Below are 25,429 nucleotides of genomic sequence, written 5' to 3'. Positions count from 1 at the left end.
CGAGGGCCCTGCAGGACTGAGTTCCAGCTGCCACAGTGGCGGGCCTCAGTCACACTTTACTGACTTTCATTCCATGAGGCTGACTCTCCTTCACTCCCTCACTCACGCTTCCCAGGACCACCTCCCAAGGTAATTCCCTCCATCCGCATCTTCCAGGGTCAAATGTGTAGATGCTCCAACTAACACAGTCCTAATCTATTTCTCTTCAGATATATCCAATCACACTAGAAGAACACATGAAAGGAGAGTATCATATATATCCCTTTTTTTTTTTTTTTTTTTTGCGGTACGCGGGTCTCTCACTGCTGCGGCCTCTCCCGTTGCGGAGCACAGGCTCCGGACGCGCAGGCTCAGCGGCCATGGCTCACGAGCCCAGCTGCTCCACGGCATGTGGGATCCTCCCAGACCGGGCCACGAACCCGTGTCCCCTGCATCGGCAGGCGGACCCTCAATCACTATGCCACCAGGGAAGCCCACATATATCCCTTTTATCCACTTAAATTTCAAGATGTCATGAGGCTGGGCATTTGAATAAATAACGTGGATGAGAGTTAAGATCGAAAAAGAGAGAAAGAGGAAGCTTGGCAGGTTAGAACAATGACCAATGCTAAAAAGATGAAAGTAGCCAATTCTCCACTTGGTTCCAAAATACCAATTATGCAGCACAGGAGGAGGGAAACAAGGGTCCAGAGATGCGAATGAAAAAGCCTCAGGAGTCTGGGTTGACTAACAGTTGCAGGTGAGTTAGGGAGTCCTACTCAGGACTCTTGGGCTGCAAGTGTGGCATCCAAAAAAGAGGGAGAGTCTCATCAGACTGCACCCAAATGTACCATGTTCAGTTCTTTCTACACCGCTAAGAATTAATTTGACAAACAGGAGCCTAACCAGAAACCAAACACAGCAGTGTGATGAAGATTAGAGAAATCACTGAAGAATCTGTAGCTGGCAACAGGTGAAAGAATTTTTTTAAATTAAGACCGTAGACAAAAAAGATCTACAGGAATATAATCGTTCTAAATAAATACTTAAAGCTCCACTGTGTGGAAGAGGGATTAGATGGAATTTATGTGGCTTTACTGGACCAACAGGTAGAACTTACCGGAGGGCATTATTCAATAGACAGTATGGTATAGTGGTTAAAAACAAACAGCTCTGGAGTCAGACAAACTTGTTTTGACTCCCAGTTCTACCACTAATAAGCTCAGCGACCTTAAAACGGTTGTATACTTTCTTTATACTGAACTGTCCAACTGCAAAATTGGGATAGCAACAATTTCTACTTTATAGGGTTATTGTGATGACTAAACATTAATGCACAGGAAGCCCTGAGCCCAGTGTAGCATGTATTAAATGCTCGATAAATGGTAGTAACTTCAAATCTGAAACAGTTTCAGTCTTCATCCCAAAAAATTTACACTAACATCAAATCTGAAGAAATACAATAAAGCAATTGTTAAGCTGTTAGAGGAAGTATTTATAATTGCCTCATACCAGAGGACTACTGTGCTAGACAAGACTGACATGTTCAACTACATAAAAAGTCGAAGCTACTACCTAGCTGGATGGCTTTTTCACAGATGCTTTTAAGCGTATAACCTCCATGAGTAGAGCCAAAAGGTAAGAGTGCCAGCCTTCAAGACAACTTCCCGTAATTATATGCAGAGAAGGAACTGAGTTAAAGAAATGGTCTTGTCAGTGTTCTCCCAAGTCCCTGAAACTCACTACCTGCTTTCATGTGGCACCGCACAGCAGAGAAAGACCCTGTTTTAGCTCCTGAAGCATTCTAACTTGTTGCCTCAGAATGACTTTTTGCTTTCCAGAAGCAGCCACTTGGTAGGGTTAGCGGATTAGGAAACAGTCATGTGTCAAATGACCACAGAGTCTCAGAGTTGGAAATTGCAAGACCAAATGGCCCAAGGCTGTGAACTATCTAATCAACCAAGAAAAGGAGCTGTCTCCGCTTTCCTCAGCCCTCCTGGGGAGTGGCCCCCGGGGTTCTGCATTACTTCTGAGTTTTATCACCCTGATGGTAATAAAAGGACACACAAACCTCCCTTGTTTTGATTTAGATCAGTTTCTCCTCCTAATAGAAAATGCACACGTATTAATACACACAAACTTTTGGGAAAATCTACACCAGGGTTTTCTAGAGAACAGGGGGAGACGTACGTGCATAAAAGAACAAGGAGAAAAAAAAGAAAAATGAAAATATAAAGTCAACAAAAATAACTGCTATAATTTAGTGTGGGGGAAGAGGGTTAAATTGTATATCAAAAAACAGGACCAGTGATGAATCGTGTTGATAATATGTGCCCCTGTACAAGGCAAGGAGAAGGGCAGTTAACCTAAGTGCCATTCCTTCTCAAAACCTAAGCCCCCTCTAATCATGACAAAAACATCAGACAGACCGAAACCAAGGGACATTCTACAAAATACCTGGCCAGTACCCTTCGAAAGTATCAAGGTCATAAAAAAAAACAAGGAAAGACTAAGAAAGTGCCACAGGCCAGAGGAGACTAAGGAGCCATGATGACTAACGGCGCGTGGGATCCTGGATGGGATGATGGGGAAAGGACAATGGAAAACTGGTGACACGTGAAGGAAGCCTGGAATTTAGTCAATAGGAATGTACAAATGGTAATTTCTTGGTTTTGACAAATGTACCATGGTTATGTAAGATGCTAACACAGGGGAAACTGGATGGAAGGGAAGTCTCTATACTACCTTTACGACTCCTCTTACATCTAACTGTATTCCAGGGACCTCCCTGGTAGTCCAGTGGGTAAGACTGCACACTCCCAATGCAGGGGGCCTAGGTTCGATCCCTGGTCGGGAAACTAGATCCCACATGCATGCCACAACTAAGAAGCCCGCATGCCTCAAATAAGACCCAGCGCAGCCACAATAAATAAATTAAATAAATAAATATTTATAAATAAATAAAAATGTATTCCAAAGTTTAAAGTTGATCTTTAAAAATGAGAGAATATTTGATCATGAAAAGAATTTTGCACTCACTTAAGAGAAAGCCAATGTGCTTCAGTTAATACTATTCCGTTTGGGTGGTTTCTACTGAAAATAGCTCTCCATCCGCCAGGTTTTAAATAACCCTTGGGAAGTTGTTTGTTTGTTAAAACTTCATTTCCTCTGTTCACGAGAGGCAGTGTGACACGGTCAAAGGAGCACTTCTCGTACGATTCTGTGTATTGAGGAGACAGGTTAGCCTCTTTTAAACTCCGGCTCCTCATTCAAAAAAGTGGGGAACTGTACTAGATTTAGTTTTAATTGGCTAAAGCTCTAAGATTGTATGATTCACTTGAACAAATCATAAAGTGAGTATGAAAACTAAAAATCTTTTCAAATTAATTTCAGAACATCATTTGGCTAAGGCAAGAGGAACCGAGGTGCCGCTGAACGATAGTTTCTGATACACTATAGCTTCTCCACATTAGCTGAAAAGTAACAAGAAAGGAGGGTGCTCTGGAAACCTAGCAGAGGAGTCTGGAAATGCAGGAGCGGTGATCTTAGAAGGCAAATCTATGAAAAAGTGATGGCTTTTACAGCCAAAGGGAACAGGAGAAATACACTCAGGAAGAGAAGAGTGAAGCTGCAAAAACACAAGGTATGAGAAAGGATACAGCATTTGGGAAAACGAGGTTTGCTTATGGCTGCCGTGCAGTGTGAAGGTCAGGGCAGAGACAAGCCCATCTCAGGGAACCCTCCTCCGGGGCTCCGTCAGGATGGGCTTCCAAGAATCAGAGAAGAGTCGGAGCTTTAAGACAAAAGGGAACCTTGAATCTCCAACTGGAAAATACCCTCCTTCTCCAATGGTGAGTGGAGTGAGACAAATGGCTTAGTCTTAAACTAGAGGTAGAAAATGAGAGCAAACTAGCAAGGACAATGACCTAAAGTATTAGATTACAGGAAAAGCCAGCCTTCCAGGGGCAGACGGAGCACCTGAGTGATTCATACTTTGAACCAGTGCCCGCTGAATCATATGACACCAAGTATCTGTGTATTATTACCTACTGGGTACAGAGCTGTTACCGCAGAGTTCCCTCAGATACAGTAAAATATCTAAAAAAAAAAAGGCAGCCACAAAACCTGAAGGTTTATCTTTGACAGATTAACCTCCCCTGACTGACAGAGAGGAATAAGGCTACCCAAGCTCGTGGCCGTGAAGCGTGAAGCACCCCTGGGAACCAAGTTGTTTCACATGATCCCAGGGAAAGTTTGGGTCTCCCACCCACAAGCATCTAATGGCTTTTTTTTTTTTTCTTTTTGGATGTCTACTATGGGCAAACCTCTGTGCCTGGGAAACACACACAAAAAATAAATAAATAAAATCCTTCCCTTGAAGAGGTTATAATGCAAGAGCAGAGTCAAATATGTTTAAAGGAAATACATTATGCCTATTATAAGTTAGCTACGGTTTGTATAATGACTTAAAACACTTTTACATTTATTCTCTGGAAAGATTCCAAGCCTCGCAAAGCCTTGTGTGGTAAGATTATTCTTGTTTTTATACAGCCCTGATCTCAGCAGCCAATGACAGCTGTCCTCTGAGACGCTAAGTGGCTGGGTGACCTACTTAAGATGACACAGCCAGAGAAAGTGCAGTTAAAACCCGGACCCCAAGCTTTTTTCTGTTACAAATGCTGATTTGTTGTCCCAGTTCGCTTTTAAAACTTTTTATCTTTATCATCCTACAGTTCACAAAGAAGTGTCTGTGGATCTCGATTTGCTTATCATCCCTACTCTGAACTCAGTGTGTCTCTTCCACCTGAGGAACAGTGGTTTTCTACAATTTAGGAAGGTTCTCGCCCATATCTCTTTACATGTTGCCTCATTCTCATGCGCTCCAGCCTCTCCTTCTAGAATTCGATTAGATGCTGCTGGATCTTCTCAGTCCCTCCTCCAAGCTTTTAATGACTTGTTCAAACTTTCCTCTGCACTGCATTCTGGGTAATTTCCTCAGCTCTCTTTTCTGTAACACTGTCTCCTCATTTTTATATAATAGCTAGTTCATGCTCTTTAGAACCTATATCTTCCTTTTCATATTGCCCATTCTTCCATTAGGCTCCTCTAGCCTCTTCTGTCTCTGAAATCATTTCCACACACTTACTGCACAGTGTCTGGCAAGGTGTCCCGGAGCACTTCGCATCTTGTTTGCCACAACTGCTGACTCTCCTTCATGTAGTTCTACTGTGAGTCCATCCTCGGTGGGAACTGTGTATAGTTGAGAACACCTCACGTGCCCAGGGCTGGGGGAGTGTCCCCACTGAGCACTGTTATGGGTGCTTCTAATGGGTGGTGTATATCTCCCACAGCCTTCTTTCTGCTAATTTCTCCACCTGGGGAGACATCTGGATCACTTATTCAAAGTGACCAATTTCGGGACTTCCCTCGTGGTGCAGTGGTTAAGAATCCACCTGCCAGTGCAGGGGACACGGGTTTGAGCCCTGGTCCGGGAAGATCCCACATGCTGCAGAGCAACTAAGTCCATGCGCCACAACTACTGAGCCTGTGCTCTAGAGCCCATGAGCCACAACTACTGAGCCCGCACGCCACAACTACTGAAGCCCGTGCACCTAGAGCCCGTGCTCTGCAACGAGAGGCCACCGCAATGAGAAGCTTATGTACCGCAACGAAAAGTAGCCCCCGTTTGCTGCAACTAGAGAAAGCCCACGTGCAGCAACAAAGACCCAACACAGCCAAAAATTAATTAATTAATTAATTAATTTTTTTTTAAGTGACCAATTCCACTCAAAGGACATTTACTGTCCTCATCACTCTCTCTGCAAGATGAAAATGCAATATTCTTGCATATTATTATAAGAACTGTGTAGAAAGTGTCTATCACAGAAAGTGAAACATGGGAAACATGTACCAAACATTAGGCATCTCCCTTCCCCACTGCAGGGAGAGCACATCCTGAGTTGGGTCTGGGGCTCTAGCAAATCCCTTTGACTCTCTCTCTAGATCTGTATCCCTTATTAAACCTGCTTTTCATCGTTGTGAGGAGGAATGCTTACACAGTATGTTCAAAATGAATGCTGTTTTTAAATTATTATTATAAGTATACAAAAACTATGAAATTGATTTGCACAAGCTCTTAATTACTGGTTTTAGTTGTCTATGATTCTCTGCAAATTCCATTAATCCTTCTCTTGTAACAGTTATAATCAGTCTCCTACTAGGAACAATTTCTCAGTTGATAGTATGACACTGTCTCTAAAATTATACCTACGAGGGAGTTCTAAGACAATTGGCAGTTATTAGATACCAACCAAAGTGACATTTTAAAAGCTAAGCTAACACGTCAGCGTCACCATCCTGGAGATTTTACAAAGATAAATTAAAGAGTTGATAATGAAACACTAACATTTATAGTACAACTCACACGGAAATATATAAACACATATCATTCGGCTGTATTTACTGGTTTGAAAAGTGGCCTCTCACAGTTAATTACCCAGATTTCCTTGCAACACACAGACTATTGTCCAGCAAAACAAAACTTGAAACTATTCTTTCAGTATCAACCCTTCAACGTGTAAAAGAAGAAAAATGATGGGGATATTTTTGAAAGAATTTTCAGTGGACACATTTCTGTTTGAAAGTTTCACACTGAATAAAGTTCTAACATTCCTTATTTTAAGACACAAAAGTATCCCCAGTTGGTTCACATAATATAAAGTAAGCATCTCTTTCTTACCTCGGAACTTCTTGGGAGGGTTGGCGAGGTCCCCCGCCTCTGGGTGCACCACACATCTGTCATCCACTAGCCTGGAAGGAAAAGCATGTTCACATGTTGACATCGTCATATTCACAAAGCGCTGACTGCACGTGGATACTGCATAAATATTTACAGTTTTAATACCATTCTTCACTCAGAAAGGTTTGAAGAGTCATGGATTTGTAAAAGGATTTGGTTACGAGGACATGAATTAAAGCAGGGTTTATGAAACACAAAATTAAGAAACATTGTTAAGTGGTAGGAAACTGGTTAGAGAAATCATGATATAGACAAACCACGGAACACTGTAGAGCTAGTTACAATTCTATTCTTTAAATGCACTGGCCTGCAAAACATGTATAATATGTTGTGAAAATAAGTGGGAACCAATCAATAAGGTATTGTATACATTTAAACACACACACACACACACACACACACCCCTCTACACAGACACATATGATGAGGATTGGAACAGAGGCACCGAAACATTAACAGTGGTCAGACTGCTCATAGGTTTTTGTTTTTGTTTTGCCGTACGCGGGCCTCTCACTGTTGTGGCTTCTCCCGTTGCGGAGCACAGTCTCCGGACGCACAGGCTCAGCGGCCATGGCTCACGGGCCCAGCCGCTCCGCGGCATGTGGGATCTTCCCGGACCGAGGCACGAACCCGCGTCCCCTGCATCGGCAGGCGGACTCTCAACCACTGCGCCACCACGGAAGCCCTGCCCATAGGTTTTATGTTCTTGCGTGTGTGCGTGTGTGTTGTTTTGTTTTTCTTTTATAAGGAATGTGTAAGCTTATGAGATCAGGCTTACAGAATGACCACACAGTGTGGTAAAGAGCTCTCCTCCTGTGTTCAACCCTGGCTCGGTCACTTTCCAGCCAGGTGACTTTGAGCCTCCTTCTTTACACCTGCAAAACAAGGATAAGAGTACCCACCCCACAGCATTGTTAGGAAGATTAAATGATGTAACATCTGTAAAGTACCTAGTACAGTTTCCGGCATAGAGTAAGCCCTTATACAAGTGCTTAAAAGATAAATAAAATCAGGGACGTTCCCTGCCTTATTCCTCACCATACTGTCTGCCTCTAGAAAGGTGCCTACACATAGTGAGTACTCAGCAAACATTACTCAAATGAATAAAGTACCTATCTAGTTACAAAAACGTACCCCTATTAAAATATTCACGAGAAGCCAATTTCCAGGACAATTCCCAGAGAAGCTGAATCGCTGACCTGACAGCCAGGAGGCGTGAATCTCCTGCTCAGAGTAATATCTGACTAGCAAAAGACTCACTAATGTTCATTTTTTCCATTGATTAAGTGATGGAAGTAACTGGGGTTTTCTCCAGAATATTGTGACAATGCATGTGAATTAGTTCCAAATTTGTGAGCTCGTTTGAAGAGAGATGCCCCAGTTGTGACTTTGTTTTTTAAAAAAAAAAAAAAACATATTAATCGGACTCACTAGTATGCATTAACTCCAGCATTCGTGACCAAATGTCCCCTTGAACTAGGATGATTACACAAATCAAGATGAAACTTTTAGTTCTTGGGTTACAAAAGCATCCACTTCCTAAATCACTGGATTTTTCTATGAGATCCAATTTCCACACACAAAAAAATGCTAATTTGATCAAGCAATATGCTTCTTTCTTTTATTTTTTTAATATACTTCATTCACACTGGCTTACTAAAATGTGCTTTTACAGGAGCTGCCAAGCATGCAAGAAATTCCTTTTAAGAGTCTTTAAAATTGTTTTCTTAGAAACAGGAAGTCACATTGGGTCAAGAGAAAGCAAACCCAAACCTCCACAATATCCGATCAGGCTGTAACACTGAACGTGAAAGCCTCAGAGTCCTGAGAACGTCAAAACGTAATATTTAAATTTTTAAAAATGCTGTGAGGGAAAGGTCAGCTTTTCTAATTAGTTAGGACACGTTAAGAATTCAAAACATAATAATCAAAAAACAAAAAAAAAACAGGGGTGCGGAGGGCAAAGCGACGAGAGATGCCCACACAGAGGATCGGTGCCGACCGGCACTCACCAGCCCGAGAGGCTTGTCTGCTCACCCGCTGGAGCGGGAGCTGAGGCTCGGTCTTCGGTCGGAGGGCAGGGAGAGGACTGGGGTTGGACGCGTGAACACAGCCTGCAGGGGGTTAGTGCACCACGGCTAGCCGGGAGGGAGTCCGGGGAAAAGTCTGGACCTGCTGAAGAGACAAGAAACTTTTTCTTCCCTCTTTGTTTCCTGGTGCGCGAGGAGAGCGGATTAAGAGCGCTGCTTAAAGGAGCTCCAGAGACGGGCGCGAGCCGCGGCCATCAGCACGGACCCCAGAGACGGGCATGAGACGCTAATGCTGCTGCTGCCGCCACCAAGAAGCCTGTGTGAGAGCACAGGTCACTATCCACACCTCCCTTCCGGGGAGCCTGTGCAGGCCGCCACTGCCAGGGTCCCGGGATCCAGGGTCAACTCCTCCGGGAGAACGCGCGGCGTGCCACAGGCTGGTGCATCGTCCCGCTGGCCTCTGCCGCCGCAGGCCCGCCCCGCACGCAGTGCCCCTCCCTCCCCCCCCCCCCGCCCCCCCCCGGCCTGAGTGAGCCGGAGCCCACGAATCAGCGGCTCCTTTAACCCCGTCCTATCTGAGTGAAGAACAGACGCCCTCCGGCGACCTACACGCAAAGGCAGGGCCAAATCCAAAGCTGAACCCCGGGAGCTGTGAGAACAAAGAAGAGAAAGGGAAATCTCTCCCAACAGCCTCAGGAGCAGCGGATTAAAGCTCCACAATCAACTTGATGTACCTGCATCTGTGGAATACCTGAATAGACAACGAATCATCCCAAATTGAGGAGGTGGACTTTGAGAGCAAGATTTATGATTTTTTCCCCTTTTCCTCTTTTTGTGAGTGTGTATGTGTATGCTTCTGTGTGAGATTTTGTCTGTATAGCTTTGCTTTCACCATTTGTCCTAGGGTTCTATCCGTCCGTTTTTTGGTTTATTTTGTTTTTACTTTTCTAAAACAATTTTTTCTTAATAATTATTTTTTATTTTAATAACTTTATTTTATCTTACTATACTTTCTTTTCTTTTATCCTCTTTCTTTCTTTCTACTTCTTCTCCCTTTTATTCTGAGCCATGTGGATGAAAGGTTCTTGGTGCTGCAGCCAGGAGTCAGTGCTGTGCCTCTGAGGTGGGAGAGCCAACTTCAGACACTGGTCCACAAGAGACCTCCCAGCTCCACGTAATATCAAATGGCGAAAATCTCCCAGAGATCTCCATCTCAACACCAACACCCAGCTTAACTCAACGACCAGAAAGCCACAGTGCAGGACATCCTATGCCAAACGACTAGCAAGACAGGAACACGACCCCACCCATTAGCAGAGAGGCTGCCTAACATCATACTAAGTCCTCAGACACCCCAAAACACACCACCAGACGTGGACCTGCCCACCAGAAAGACAAGATCCAGCCTCAACCACCAGAACACAGGCACAAGTCCCCTCCACCAGGAAGCCTACACAACCCAAAGAACCAACTTTAGCCACTGGCGACAGACACCAAAAACAACCTGCAGCCTGCAAAAAGGAGACCCCAAACACAGTAAGATAAACAAAATGAGAAGACAGAGAAACACACAGCAGATGAAGGAGCAAGATAAAAACCCAACAGACCTAACAAATGAAGAGGAAATAGGCAGTCTACCTGAAAAAGAATTCAGAATAATGATAGTAAAGATGATCCAAAATCGTGGAAACAGAATAGAGAAAATGCAAGAAACATTTAACAAGGACCTAGAAGAACTAAAGATGAAACAAGCAACGATGAACACAATAAATGAAATTAAAAATACTCTAGAAGGGATCAATAGCAGAATAACTGAGGCAGAAGAACGGATAAGTGACCTGGAAGATAAAATAGTGGAAATAACTACTGCAGAGCAGAATAAAGAAAAAAGAATGAAAAGAACTGAGGACAATCTCAGAGACCTCTGGGACAACACTAAATGCATCAACATTCGAATTATAGGGGTTCCAGAAGAAGAAGAGAAAAAGAAAGGGACTGAGAAGATATTTGAAGAGATTATAGTTGAAAACTTCCCTAATATGGGAAAGGAAATATTTAATCAAGTCCAGGAAGCACAGAGAGTCCCATACAGGATAAATCCAAGGAGAAACACGCCAGGACACATATTAATCAAACTGTCAAATATTAAATACAAAGAGAACATATTAATAGCAGCAAGGGGGCTTCACTGGTGGCACAGTGGTTGGGAGTCCGCCTGCCGATGCAGGGGACGCAGGTTCGTGCCCCAGTCCGGGAGGATCCCACATGCCGCAGAGCAGCCGGGCCCGTGAGCCGTGGCCGCTGGGCCTGTGCGTCTGGAACCTGTGCTCTGCGGCGGGAGAGGCCACAGCCGTGAGAGGCCCACATACCGCAAAAAGAAAAAGAAAAAAAGCACCAAGGGAAAAACAACAAATAACACACAAGGGAATCCCCATAAGGTTAACAGCTGATCTTTCAGCAGAAACTCTGCAAGCCAGAAGGGACTGGCAGGACATATTTAAAGTGATGAAGGAGAAAAACCAACCAAGATTACTCTACCCAGCAAGGATCTCATTAACATTTGATGGAGAAATTAAAACCTTTACAGACAAGCAAAAGCTGAGAGAGTTCAGCACCACCAAACCAGCTTTACAACAAATGCTAAAGGATCTTCTCTAGGCAAGAAACACAAGAGAAGGAAAAGATCTACAATAACAAACCCAAAACAATTTAAAAAATGGGAATAGGAACATACATGTCGATAATCACCTTAAATGTAAATGGATTAAATGCTCCCACCAAAAGACACAGACAGGCTGAATGGATACAAAAACAAGACCCATATATATGCTGTCTGCAAGAGACCCACTTCAGACCTAGAGACATATACAGACTGAAAGTGAGGAGATGGAAAAAGATATCCCATGCAAATGGCAACCAAAAGACAGCTGGAGTAGCAATTCTCACATCACACAAAATAGACTTAAAGACTATTAGAAGAGACAAAGAAGGACACTACATAATGATCAAGGGATCGATCCAAGAAGAAGATATAACAATTATAAATATTTATGCACCCAACATAGGAGCACCTCAACATAAGACAAACACTAACAGCCATAAAAGGGGAAATCAACAGTAACACATTCATAGTAGGGAACTTTAACACCCCACTTTCACCAATGGACAGATCAGACAAAATGAAAATAAATAAGGAAACACAAGCTTTAAATGATACATTAACAAGATGGACTTAATTGATATTTATAGGACATTCCATCCAAAAATAACAGAATACACATTTTTCTCAAGTGCTCATGGAACATTCTCCAGGATAGATCATATCTTGGGTCACAAATCAAGCCTTGGTAAATTAAGACAACTGAAATTGTATCAAGTATCTTTTCTGACCACAATGCTATGAGACTAGATATCAACTACCAGAAAAGATCTGTAAAAAATACAAACACATAGAGGCTACACAATACACTACTTAATAACGAAGTGATCACTGAAGAAATCAAAGAGGAAATAAAAACATACCTAGAAACAAATGACAATGGAGAAACAACCACCAAAACCTATGGGATGCAGCAAAAGCAGTTCTAAAAGGGAAGTTTATAGCAATACAATCCTACCTTAAGAAACAGGAAACATCTCGAATAAAAAACCTAAACTTGCACATAAAGCAATTAGAGAAAGAAGAACAAAAACCCCCAAAGTTAGCAGAAGGAAAGAAATCATAAAGATCAGATCAGAAATAAATGAAAAACAAATAAAGGAAACGATAGCAAAGATCAATAAAACTAAAAGCTGGTTCTTCGAGAAGATAAACAAAATTGATAAACCATTAGCCAGACTCATCAAGAAAAAAAGGGAGAAGACTCAAATCAATAGAATTAGAAATGAAAAAGGAGAAGTAACAACTGACACTGCAGAAATACAAAAGAACATGAGAGATTACTACAAGCAACTCTATGCCAATAAAATGGACAACTGGGAAGAAATGGACAAATTCTTAGAAATGCACAACCTGCCAAGAATGAATCAGTAAGTAATAGAAAATATGAACACACCAATCACAAGCACTGAAATGGAAACTGTGATTAAAAATCTTCCAACAAACAAAAGCCCAGGACCAAATGGCTTCACAGGCGAATTCTATCAAACATTAAGAGAAGAGCTAACACCTATCCTTCTCAAACTCTTCCAAAATATAGCAGAGGGAGGAACACTCCCAAACTCATTCTACGAAGCCACCATCACCCTGATACCAAAACCAGACAAGGATGTCACAAAGAAAGAAAACTACAGGCCAATATCACTGATGAACATAGATGCAAAAATCCTCAACAAACTACTAGCAAACAGAATCCAACAGCACATTAAAAGGATCATACACCATGATCAAGTGGGGTTTATTCCAGGAAAGCAAGGTTTCTTCAATATACGCAAATCAATCAATGTGATACACCATATTAACAAACTGAAGGAGAAAAACCATATGGTCATCTCAATAGATGCACAAAAAGCTTTCGACAAAATTCAACACCCATTTATGATAAAAACCCTCCAGAAAGTAGGCACAGAGGGAACTTTCCTCAACATAATAAAGACCATAGATGACAAACCCACAGCCAACGTCGTCCTCAATGGTGAAAAACTGAAAGCATTTCCACTAAAATCAGGAACAAGACAAGTTTGCCCACTCTCACCACTCTTATTCGACATAGCTTTGGAAGTTTTAGCCACAGCAATCAGAGAAGAAAAGGAAATAAAAGGAATCCAAATTGGAAAAGAAGAAGTAAAACTGTCACTGTTTGCAGATGACATGATACTATACATAGAGAATCCTAAAGATGTTACCAGAAAACTACTAGAGCTAATCAATGAATTTGGTAAAGTAGCAGGAAACAAAATTAATACACAGAAAATCTGGCATTCCTATACACTAATGATGAAAAATCTGAAAGTGAAATCAAGAAAACACTCCCATTTACCATTGCAACAAAAAGAATAAAATATCTAGGAATAAACCTACCTAAGGAGACAAAAGACCTGTATGCAGAAAATTATAAGACACTGATGAAAGAGATTAAAGGTGATACAAATAGATGGAGAGATATACCATGTTCTTGGATTGGAAGAATCAACATTGTGAAAATGACTCTACTACCCAAAGCAATCTACAGATTCAGTGCAATCCCTATCAAACTACCACTGGCATTTTTCACAGAACTAGAACAAAAAATTTCACAATTTGTATGGAAACACAGAAGACCCTGAATAGCCAAAACAATCTTGAGAACGAAAAACGGAGCTGGAGGAATCAGGCTCCCTGACTTCAGACTATACTACAAAGCTACAGTAATCAAGACAATATGGTACTGGAACAAAAACAGAAATATAGATCAACGGAACAGGATAGAAAGCCCAGAGTTAAACCCATGCACATATGGTCATCTTATCTTTGATAAAGGATGCAGGAATGTACAGTGGAGAAAGGACAGCCTCTTCTATAAGTGGTGCTGGGAAAACTGGACAGCTACATGTAAAAGTATGAGATTAGAACACTCCCTAACACCATACACAAAAATAAGCTCAAAATGGATTAAAGACCTAAATGTAAGGTCAGAAACTATCAAACTCTTAGAGGAATACATAGGCAGAACACTCTGACATAAATCACAGCAAGATCCTTTTTGACCCACCTCCTAGAGAAATGGAAATAAAAACAAAAATAAACAAATGGGACCTAATAAAACTTCAAAGCTTTTGCACAGCAAAGGAAACCATAAATAAGACCAAAAGCCAACCCTCAGAATGGGAGAAAATATTTGGAAATGAAGCAACTGACAAAGGATAAATCTCCAAAATTTACATGCAGCTCAATAACAAAAACACAAGCAACCCAATCCAAAAATGGGCAGAAGACCTAAATAGACATTTCTCCAAAGAAGATATACAGACTGCCAACAAACACATGACAGAATGCTCAACATTATTAATCATTAGAGAAATGCAAATCAAAACTACAATGAGATATCATTTCACACCGTTCAGAATGGCCATCATCAAAAAATCTGCAAACAATAAATGCTGGAGAGGGTGTGGAGAAAAGGGAACACTCTTGCACTGCTGATGGGAATGTGAATTGGTACAGCCACTATGGAGAACAGTATGGAGGTTCCTTAAAAAACTAAAAATAGAACTACCATATGACCCAGCCATCCCACTACTGGGCATATACCCTGAAAAAACCATAATTCACAAAGTCATGTACCAAAATGTTCACTGCAGCTCTATTTACAATAGCCAGGAGATGGAAGCAACCTAAGTGTCCATCATCAGATGAATGGATAAAGAAGATGTGGCACATATATACAATGGAATGTTACTCAGCCATAAAAAGAAACGAAATTGAGTTATTTGTAGTGAGGTGGATGGACCTACAGTCTGTCATACAGAGTGAAGTAAGTCAGAAAGAGAAAGACAAATACCGTATGCTAACACATATATATGGAATCTAAGGAAAAAAAATGTCATGAAGATCCTAGGGGTAAGACAGGAATAAAGACACAGACCTACTAGAGAATGGACTTGAAGATATGGGGAGGGGGAAGGGTAAGCTGGGACAAAGTGAGAGAGTGGCATGGACATATATACACTACCAAACGTAAAATAGATAGCTACTGGGAAGCAGCACATAGCACAGGGAGATCAGCTCTGTGCTTTGTGACCACCTAGAGGGGTGGGATAGGGAGTGTGGGAGGTAGGGAGACGCAAAAGGGAATAGATATGGGAACATATGTATATGTATAACTGATTCACTCTGTTATAAAGCAGAAACTAGCACACCATTGTAAAGCAATTATACTGCAATAAAGATGTAAAAAAACAAAAAAAAACACATAGTCTCATTTAGAGTGCATAAAAATTATATTAAAAGCGCCATGGGTATTTTACATATTCTTAGTGCCTGCCAATCCCACAGAAATGCAGGCTCCCCTAGAATGCCCCGGAGAGTCCTCACCTGCATGGGCTAGCCACCAAGAGGAATGGGAAAAACTAAAGCCATCAATCTGGTCACAGTGCATTTGTGTAAACATTTATGCCTATCCTCAAATATCTGATAGCCCAGAGAAAAACACAGTAATTAAGTGTGCCTTCACTTCTAAGAATCTGTCCTCTCCCTTATAAATAAAGGTCTGTGAAAATTACAAAGAAAGTCATCTCATCATGCAGACTTAAAGAACTGGAGCTGAGTTTAGAGAGAATGGAAGAAAGGGAAAGTTAGGATTAAATGGGTGAGAAAAGAAACAAGGAGTGTGAATCTGTTATAAAAACATATATGGGGGCTTCCCTGGTGGCGCAGTGGTTGAGAGTCCGCCTGCCGATGCAGGGGACACGGGTTCGTGCCCCGGTCTGGGAGGATCCCACGTGCCGCGGAGCGGCTGGGCCCGTGAGCCATGGCCGCTGAGCCTGCGCGTCCGGAGCCCGTCCTCCGCAGCGGGAGAGGCCACGACAGTGAGAGGCCCGCGTAACGCATTAAAAAAAAAAAAAAAAAAAAAAAAAACATATATGATCACTGATGCTAAATGTCAAACAGGATTTTACTGCACAACTTCTACAATATCTACAAGAGCATCTTCTTGAATACCTCCAGGGCCAGAGTATTCACCACTTACCACCTTTCTGCCAGTACTAATATTAGAAATCTGTTTATAGGTCTTTTTCCCATCCCAGTACTTACATTTCCTTATGACCGCTTGCTTAATTGTCTGATCTTCCAATAAATTGTAACTCCATGAAGTCAGAAACTAAATCCAACTTGTTTACCATTATATCTTTGGCATCCACTAGAATGTGTTATAGTAGCCACTTAATAAACATTTGTTAAATAAATCAATGAAAACATGAGACTTGCTTTCCCAAATATCTTTCCCTTTTTGATCTCAGTTCTTTCTTCTGGAACTACATAGACTAAGTTTTCTTTTTCTGGAATGAACAAGACTATTTCTCTCCAGTTCTTCCTCATATGGTATTTACCAAGGAACTCAACATCCTCTCATATACCCAAGTGTCAACATCCCCCTTAAATGTGATCCTGGAAGCTATTCACATGAGTCCAGATGTGCCCCCAACAAGTGCAGGGGTCAGGGGACCGTTACCTCTTTCTTTCTGACACTAAGCTTGCAGTTATGCAACATAGGATTGCAGTAGCTTCCGTGGCAGTCAAACCCACCTCTGACATTCACTGGGCTCACAGTAAACAATTCCAGGTCTTTTTCGTGTGTACTACTGATAAGCCAGGCTTTCCCATCCACCACTGGGGCAGTTAACTTTTACAACTTAGGAATAAGAATTGACAATTGAATAGGGACATATATAAAGATCAACCTTTGGCCTAAGAACAGAAATCCTCTGAAAACCATCTATTCCATCCCTAAGTCATTTAAATACCCTCTCATGATTACCGCCCATTTTTCTCACTGATAAACAGTGTTTCCCAAATTCGGCTCATTGGCTGAATCATATATATATATAGGAGGTAATAATAAGAAGTTTCTTTGGTCCAGATCTAAAAAACCAAAATTTCTGGGGATAAGGTCTAAGAATCTGTATTTTTTAAAGGCTCTCCAAACTTTCTTGAATGGATTAGGAGTACCTGCTTTCCCAGAGTACCCAAGGCTCTCCTCTATAAGACAACTTATCACACTCCATCAAGATTTCTTATATAAGCATATTTCACTAGCACCAAAAATTATAAGTTCCAAGAGAGTCAGTGCATTCCTGTTCTGCTCACCATAATATGCCCAAATCTAAGTATTAGGCCTCAAGCATGGAAGATGCTAAATAATTATTAATTGAGTGAATGACTGAGTCATTTTTTGAATAAGTGAGTAAATCAATCATGGTATTTTTGGTAGATCACAAAAACATTAAAAAAAAAAAACTGGAACTAACAAATGGTTACCTAATAGTAGATAGAAGAAAGGGTAGGAAATATTCCCCATCCAGACATGTCTCAGAAAGTTATCAAAAATGTCAAATCCTGAGAAGGGTCAAGATAGCCTGCTCTAAATAACAATATCTTATATAGCACCTTTCAACCCAATTTATCAGTGCACTTTAATGGGCTAAATTAAATGCAGCTAATGGGGTGCATTTATTTTCCCCTGTCTGAATCAGCAACTAAGCCAAATAGGCAATTCTAAGCAATAGCTTAAAATTCTCAACCTGTCACTGAAACTCAACTAACATAAAATCTGTTTTCCTTCATATCTATCTTTTCTTCATAAGGTCATAGCTGTAAATTATTTGGTCACTGCAATTGACAAGAAAAAAATCATTCAACAGTTAGACCTTCCAAGGTATCTATAAGGAGATTTCATTAGCTCCTTTGAAGATTTCATACATAAATATAAATCACAAATATATGTGAATCAAATTTTAACTGGACAGGTATGCCCCCTAGAGAAATCTTGCAAATGTGCATATGGAGACATGTACAAGAGTGATAGCAAACACTGGAAACACCCAAATGGCCATCAGTAATAGTAGCATGGATAAATAAATTATGACAAATGAATAATTTCATACAAAAGATAACTATTTTTTAATAGATAGCTAGTGGGAAGCAGGCGCATAGCACAGGGAGATCAGCTCAGTGCTTTGTGTCCTCCTAGAGGGGTGGGATAGGGAGGGTGGGAGGGAGATGCAAGAGGGTGGGGATATACGTATACGTATAGCTGATTCACTTTGTTGTACAGCAGAAACTAACACAACATTGTAAAGCAATTATACTCCAATTTTTTTTAATTTTAAAACTTTACTTCTCTAAAAACATGGTTATCATGCTTTGTACACAACAGCACATTTACTAGATAATACTCATTCCAGAATCACTGTCTAAACCAAACAAATAAATGGGGGTATATGGGCACATAAGGCAGATGACACACAGTTTTAAAATAATTTTCAGAGCCAGAATTGGTAAGTTGGGCAGAAAAGCAGTAAATCAATCCTCATATGGATACATGAAAATTATATGCAAACTAGAAAACGAGCATATGTTTTAAATAAATCAGGTTAGATTTAATCAGGCACTACAATGAATGGAAATTGATTATATTCCTTTTGATTCCAAATTTCCACTTCATTGGAAAACCTAGTAACCATTACAGCTTCTAGCTGAGGGACAAGAGGACAGACAGTCCTTTGACATCCAATAAAGATGTTAAAAAGAAAGATAACTATTTTTTAAAGTGAATAAATTGCAGCTGCATGCAACAGCACTGAAAATCTCACAGACATAAAGTTGAGCTAAAAAAAAGGAAGTCCCAAACGTTACATAATTCCATTTATATAGACAGCATAAGTAGGCAAAACTAAACAGCATATATTTTAGGAACACACATGGAGTGTAAATAAATTATTGTATAAAAATACATGGCTTTCAGATTTGTAAGTAGATTTCCAAAAGAAAGCAAATTATTCTTTGGTCTCCAGTCTTGCGTTATTCCACCAACTGCCAAGAAAATGTCATGAGATAGGTAAAATATGCTAGTCATATATTTTTCCTCATGAAGCCATAAATGGTATTTCTACCTTGAATACTTTTTAAAAGTAAGTGTGCTATCTTCCTGATATATGCCTACCACATATATCTGATATTTGTACAATTAAGTGATATAATTCATTTCTAATATTGATACAATGGCACTGAAGCATATTTAAATAAAATGAATTTGAGGGGAGAGAGAAGGTGGGGAATCCACAGTGGGTATTATTAAAAACTATTGGTAAGAAAGGGGGCTAATATTGTGGCTAGGTTCATAAGTAGGGTGGAATTGCCTTTACAGCCCTTTCAGGACTGTCACAAATCACTTTATCCCTAACTCTAGGATTTTTACCCTGCTGGCCATATGAATTTCTCCCTTAGCTGCAATCTTCTGACTTCTTAGCAAAACTGTCCATCCACCGCACACAACCCTACCACCCACCATCACCACAACCCTGGCACATGAGTCAAGCCTCTCCTTCACCTTCATCTAGAAGTAGTACTAGAGTAGAAGAAAAAACAAAAAAAAAATTGAGCTCTCTAATCCTTGGTCTGCCACTCCATAACCAGCTGTGTTTATGCTAGCCACTTAACCTCTCTGTGCCTCATTATCTAAATGCGGCAGCTGTGATCTCACAAATTCCTTCTATTTCTGTGCTTTTTCATTTCTCTGATCCTGTATTATAATCAAGTTTGGCTTCTGGTATCATCTTCCAACAGCAAATTCTGACTTTATAATATTTTATACATTGTAGTTTGAAAGTTTAACTGTTTAGAATCAATTTTTTTAAGTTTATTCATTATTTTATCATTCCAAGCAAAGTGCTGGTATGTGATTTTTGTTCCATTCATTCACCGTAGTGACCATAGTCTTAGAACACAGTATTCTAGCATCTTAAGGTGTTGCCATGTAGTAATAGGGACCATTTTTTACTGACCAGTACTCAAGCTGCCTAAGTAAGGAGCCAACCTCCAGGCCTGTAGATTCTTGTTTGTAAGCCAATTAATCTGGCTCATAATTCAGAGCATCTTAACAGGAAATGCTAGGTTCTACAAATGTCCAGTTCCATACCTTAGGTCTGATAGGTCCTGTGGACACACCCCTGCACAAGGCCATAAACAATTCTAATCACACAAAGAGGGAAGTAATTTCATCGTAAAACTTTCTGCCAAAAAGTGTTCTAACTTGTAAATGCAAAACAGATGCAACACAGAAAATTCACTCATAGCTGTAACTCATATTTTGTCTCTGATGACAAGTAGAGTTAAATTCCCTTTTGCCATTGGAAATATGAGATTTTTAAAAGTTAAACCAATAAAGTTTAACATTATCTTCTCTTTTTAGATTTCTTATTTCAATAATATATCTTTATTAGAACAAATATTTTAAGTTTAAACATTAAAAGTATGCTTAATTCCATGTGCAAGTTTTTCAACCATGCACAGGTTTGTTGCCGCTAATATTTCTAAAATTGGTTCCTTCCAAAGCTGAAATTGTGCTTGCTCTTTAGGTATTTAAAACGCTTCCAGTTGTTCTTCCATGAAAGATAAAACTAATCTAAACCACATATAAATGACTCAAAGACCTTTAAACAAAATGGGTATCACGAGGACTACAAACGGAACGCTGTCACTCACGTGTTAACTTTTTTTATGAATCACCGCAAGAAGCCATCATTTTGTGAAACAATTTTTTTATTTTATTTATTTATACAGCAGGTTCTTATTAGTTACCTATTTTATACATATTAGTGTATATATGTCAATCCCAATCTCCCAATTCATCCCACCACCACTACCATCACCACCCCCCCTCTTTCCCCGCTTGGTGTCTCGATACATTTGCGTCTGTATTATATTCAGAGTATGGATGCTAGTGAAACTTGGGGGAAAAAAGACTAAGAGTTACACATTGCCTTTCAAAGAGAAGCATGTATATCTGATCATGACTTCAGAAAGGATCTGCCTGTATATTTTGAAAGCTTAAAGTCCTAATCCAGCCAAAGAAAGCAATCTGATTTTTTCTTCTAGGATTTTCCTTCTCCATCTAATAACTTCCTTTCCTTGATCCTCTCTACCCTGCCTGCTCAACTTCTTTGAACCCAATACTATTGCAAGTCAGTATGTGCAGTATTTTGTTCTAGCTGGTCCACTACTGTTCTCGTGAAAGTCAAAGCACTTGTAAAGTGTCTTTCTCAGGATATGAATAGGCATCTATACCGGTTGCGATCACTTATTTAGTGATGGCTAAGGTGACCTTAACTACTACCAGTTCTCAATTATCTGCAGAGAGCTAGAAAATCAATGGCACTGGTAAAAGTGACACACTAGGCAAAGTTCAAGTCCAGAACTTTGCTACTACTACTACTAGCACCACCAGACTGTCATTCCTATCTGAGCTTTTGCCACATGGTTGGCACCAACTTTCTCAGGAATAAGGGCTGTAAAATGGGGAACTCACCTAGGTACACTCTCTTATTCCAAGAATAGACACCTCCCTGGCCCCAGGTTTCTGCCTGGCTTTGGTCATTTCCTCACATTTCCACATAGTTGTTTTTTATATTTTGTCCAGAATTGATAGTAGTTATACTGAAGATTAAATTCAAGAAATATAAGTTCAAATATTTTACAAATTACTAATAAGACAACGCAACAAACTGCTATGCATGTATCAGCAAAAACAACAATATACATATTGTTAATTACCAACTAAAAATATAACTATTATGGGGCTTCCCTGGTGGCTCAGTGGTTAAGAATCTGCCTGCCAGTGCAGGGGACACGGGTTCGAGTCCTGGTCTGGGAGGATCCCACATGCTGCGGAGCAGCTGAGCCCGTGTGCCACAACTACTGAGCCTGCGCTCTAGAGCCTGCAAGCCACAACTACTGAAGTCCACGCGCCTAGAGTCCGTGCTCCGCAACGAGAAGCCACCGAAATGAGAAGCCCACGCACCGCAACGAAGAGTAGCCCCCACTCGCCGCAACCAGAGAAAGCCCACGCACAGCAACGATGACCCAATGCAGTCAAAAATAAATAAATAAAATAAATTAAATTTATAAAAAAATATATAACTATTATGAATGTTTAAAGACATTAAAGATAATTTTCTTAAAAGAGCAAAGAGTAAGAGCCCATCAAAAATGGGCAGACAGATTTGATAAAGAATTTCTAGAAATGAAAAATAATTGTTTAAGTAGGTAGATTTAAGACAGTAAATTTGACACAGCTAATTAATAATCTCTAGAGCCCACGAGCCACAACTACTGAAGGCAGTGCACCTGAAGCCCGTGCTCCACAACAAGAGAAGCCCCCGCTCACCGCAACCAGAGAAAGCCCGCATGCAGCAACTTAGACCCAACGCAGCCAAAAATTAATTAATTAATTTTTAAGAAAAAAGAAATGGGAAGGAAAAAACTGTTAAACATGTGAATAAATTTAAATAAATGTTGTTGGTATAAAAGAATAATAATGACTAACGTGAGTCTTTAAACGTACAGCACTACATACCAGACATCTGCATGTAAGTAGAAAGGGAGTGATCAGAGTTAAATAGTTCCATGGCTCTGAATTGTACAGGAATGAGTTAAAATATCAATTAACTTTATACTTTGCTGAGTGTACAAAGTATAATTTTAAAAGAAAATACTGAAACAACAGAAATAGTATATAAATACAAAGCCAATAGAGAAAGAAGAATGGAACAAGAAGAAAAATAGGAAAAACTTCAGTCGATCCAAAAAGAATTAAGAGAGAAGAAAAATCAGGGCAAGTCATGATTAATATAAAGGCACAAAGTAAGAGGGTAGGAATAAGTCAATATTAATCATAATATATTTAATTTTTAACATCACTTCAAAGTCAGATTTAAAGAAAAAAAAAGAGATTTCCAGACTGGATGAAAAAATCCAACCATATGCTATTGACTAGAGCCATACCTATAACATATGGACAGAAAAAAGCACAACAAAGAAATACTGATCAAAAGAAAGTTATGGTAGCAGTGATAATATCAGAAAAATAGACTTTAAGGCAAAAAAAAAAAAACATTATTCAGGACAAATAAGGCCATTAAATATAAGTGTTTCAGTTCTCTAAGAATATATAACAATTCTAAATTTAAATGTAACAGCCCCAAATTATGCAAAACAAAATTTATAGAACTAGAAGGAGAAATTAACAAAGACATTATCAGAGTAGGAGATTTCAACACACTTCTCAGTTACTGATAGGGCAAACAGATAAAATGCAGTAAGGATACACGCTTTGAAACCCATAATTAACAAGCCTGATCTAACGGACAGATATAAAACATATAACTTCTCATGGAAATGTATAAAACTCAACAACTGGAGAAAATATTTTCTTTTTGAGCATATACAGAACACTAATACACCAGTTCCCTCAATTCTTTTCAGATTATATGGTTTCCTTATCCCTACTATATTTCTAAAATATAGCTTAAATTCACATTTTAAGAAATTCTCTTGGCCCACGTTGCACTTATGTTTAGCTTAAAACCCCATACTCATCCATCCTCTAGAGGCTTAGGGTCTCCTTCTATGATCCCACCATATTTGATATACACCCTTTCAAGCTGTTATCTACTGTATGATGCCTTTAGCTCCATGTCTCTAATAAAAACAGTGAGCTCCTTGGGGACTGCAGCAGTATATTTTTAATCTTCATATTCTCAATACCTAGCACAGTGACTGGCATGTAGTCAGTACATAAAAATAATTGTTGAATGAATGAACTTCCATGCTTCAATGCACCACAGAGGTAAAGAAAACAAATCGCAAAAGACAAAATGAGGCTGATGGAGATGCAGCAGGAAGAACATAGGAAGAAAAGATGAATTAAGTACGTAATAATGATAAGACTGTTCCTCCCTGGCTCATGCCCTCAGCAAGCCATAAAGTAACATTTAACTATATATTCTAGAAGTGAATGGCTAAAAGAGACCTCAAAAACTAATCCAGTCAGTAGGAGCTCCTAGGCAGAACAGAACATAATTTAGCCAGAAACATTTCTTTCCTTTGAAATCGTCAGAGTACAATGCAATCGGCGATTAGTTTTATAGCTGTAAGGACCTGCCTTCTCCTTGTTCTTTTAAGTATGCTGCCTTCTTCAAAAAGAGATGAATATGAGAACCAAATACCACTTCCTGGCTAGTGAGACACAAAAGAGAAACGTACCTAGGAGGAAACAGTTGGCAAGAGAAGTTCCCCTGCCAGAAAAACTTCTGGCAACTATAGACCAATTTCCACAATTATTAGCATGAGAAACGAGACTTTTTTTTCCAGGAAGTTGGAAGGTATAAAAGTTACCTCATTAAAGCTACAAGCAGATGACTGAGTCAATAAGAACTGGGACATTTCTAAGATCTACCAGAAAAGGGGAGAGGTAAAAACTCTTGTTAAAAAACAAAACAAAACAAAAAAACTTCACACTCTCACATAATTCCCTCGGAGACATAGCTTCCAACATTTAATTAACAGTGGCTAAATGTGTATAAGTATGGGTTTAAAAACACAGATGTCATTCTAAAGTCACACCTATAATTGGTATGGATGGAATCAATGGGCATAAAACCCTCTTTTAAGTCATTTCTGTGCACAAAGAGAATAATCCCAGACTTATTTGTGTTATTGGCAAGGGTCTAATTGTAGCTGAAATGACATATATACCCTCTTCTGCAGTGTTTTAATTAAGGAACAGAGCCTTCTCTTTCTGGGATGAAGTGAATGAATCCTTACCCGAAAATAATGAAGCAACACACATGATCTCTAAAAGCAGAGCCAACTGAGGGTAAAATCAAAGGTAAACAAAAACAAGCAGAAAAGTCTGATAACTGAAAAGAGCCGCACATATATATGCTAAATTAAATTATTTCTCTTGCTTCCAGATTGGGCAAAATTTTTTTCCAACCCCTGGAAAAAGCAGAAATAGTACTACTATTAAAGTAGAATTTGTAATCAATCCTAGGTAATGAATTTATCTATTGATATAAATACATGCAGATCCCTAATCCTCCAGACAGCGATCATCAAACCACAAATAAATATTCCCAAAGAGAC

General features: G+C 39.9%; 1 protein-coding gene across 3 annotated transcripts in view; it reads right to left on the bottom strand.

The window, feature by feature from the left end:
- Positions 1–25,429, bottom strand: part of ITPR2 (inositol 1,4,5-trisphosphate receptor type 2) — a 523,170-nt gene that overhangs the window by 470,174 nt on the left and 27,567 nt on the right. For all 3 annotated transcript variants that reach the window (XM_065887013.1, XM_065887016.1, XM_065887015.1), the window contains exon 2: positions 6,719–6,789. In XM_065887013.1, the coding sequence (XP_065743085.1) occupies positions 6,719–6,789 (71 nt within the window). The remainder of the gene's footprint in view (positions 1–6,718; positions 6,790–25,429) is intronic.

The sequence above is a fragment of the Phocoena phocoena genome, chromosome 11 (genome assembly GCF_963924675.1).
Source record: "Phocoena phocoena chromosome 11, mPhoPho1.1, whole genome shotgun sequence".
Classification (NCBI taxonomy): Eukaryota; Metazoa; Chordata; class Mammalia; order Artiodactyla; family Phocoenidae; genus Phocoena; species Phocoena phocoena.
This window is presented reverse-complemented; position numbering and strand designations above follow the sequence as displayed.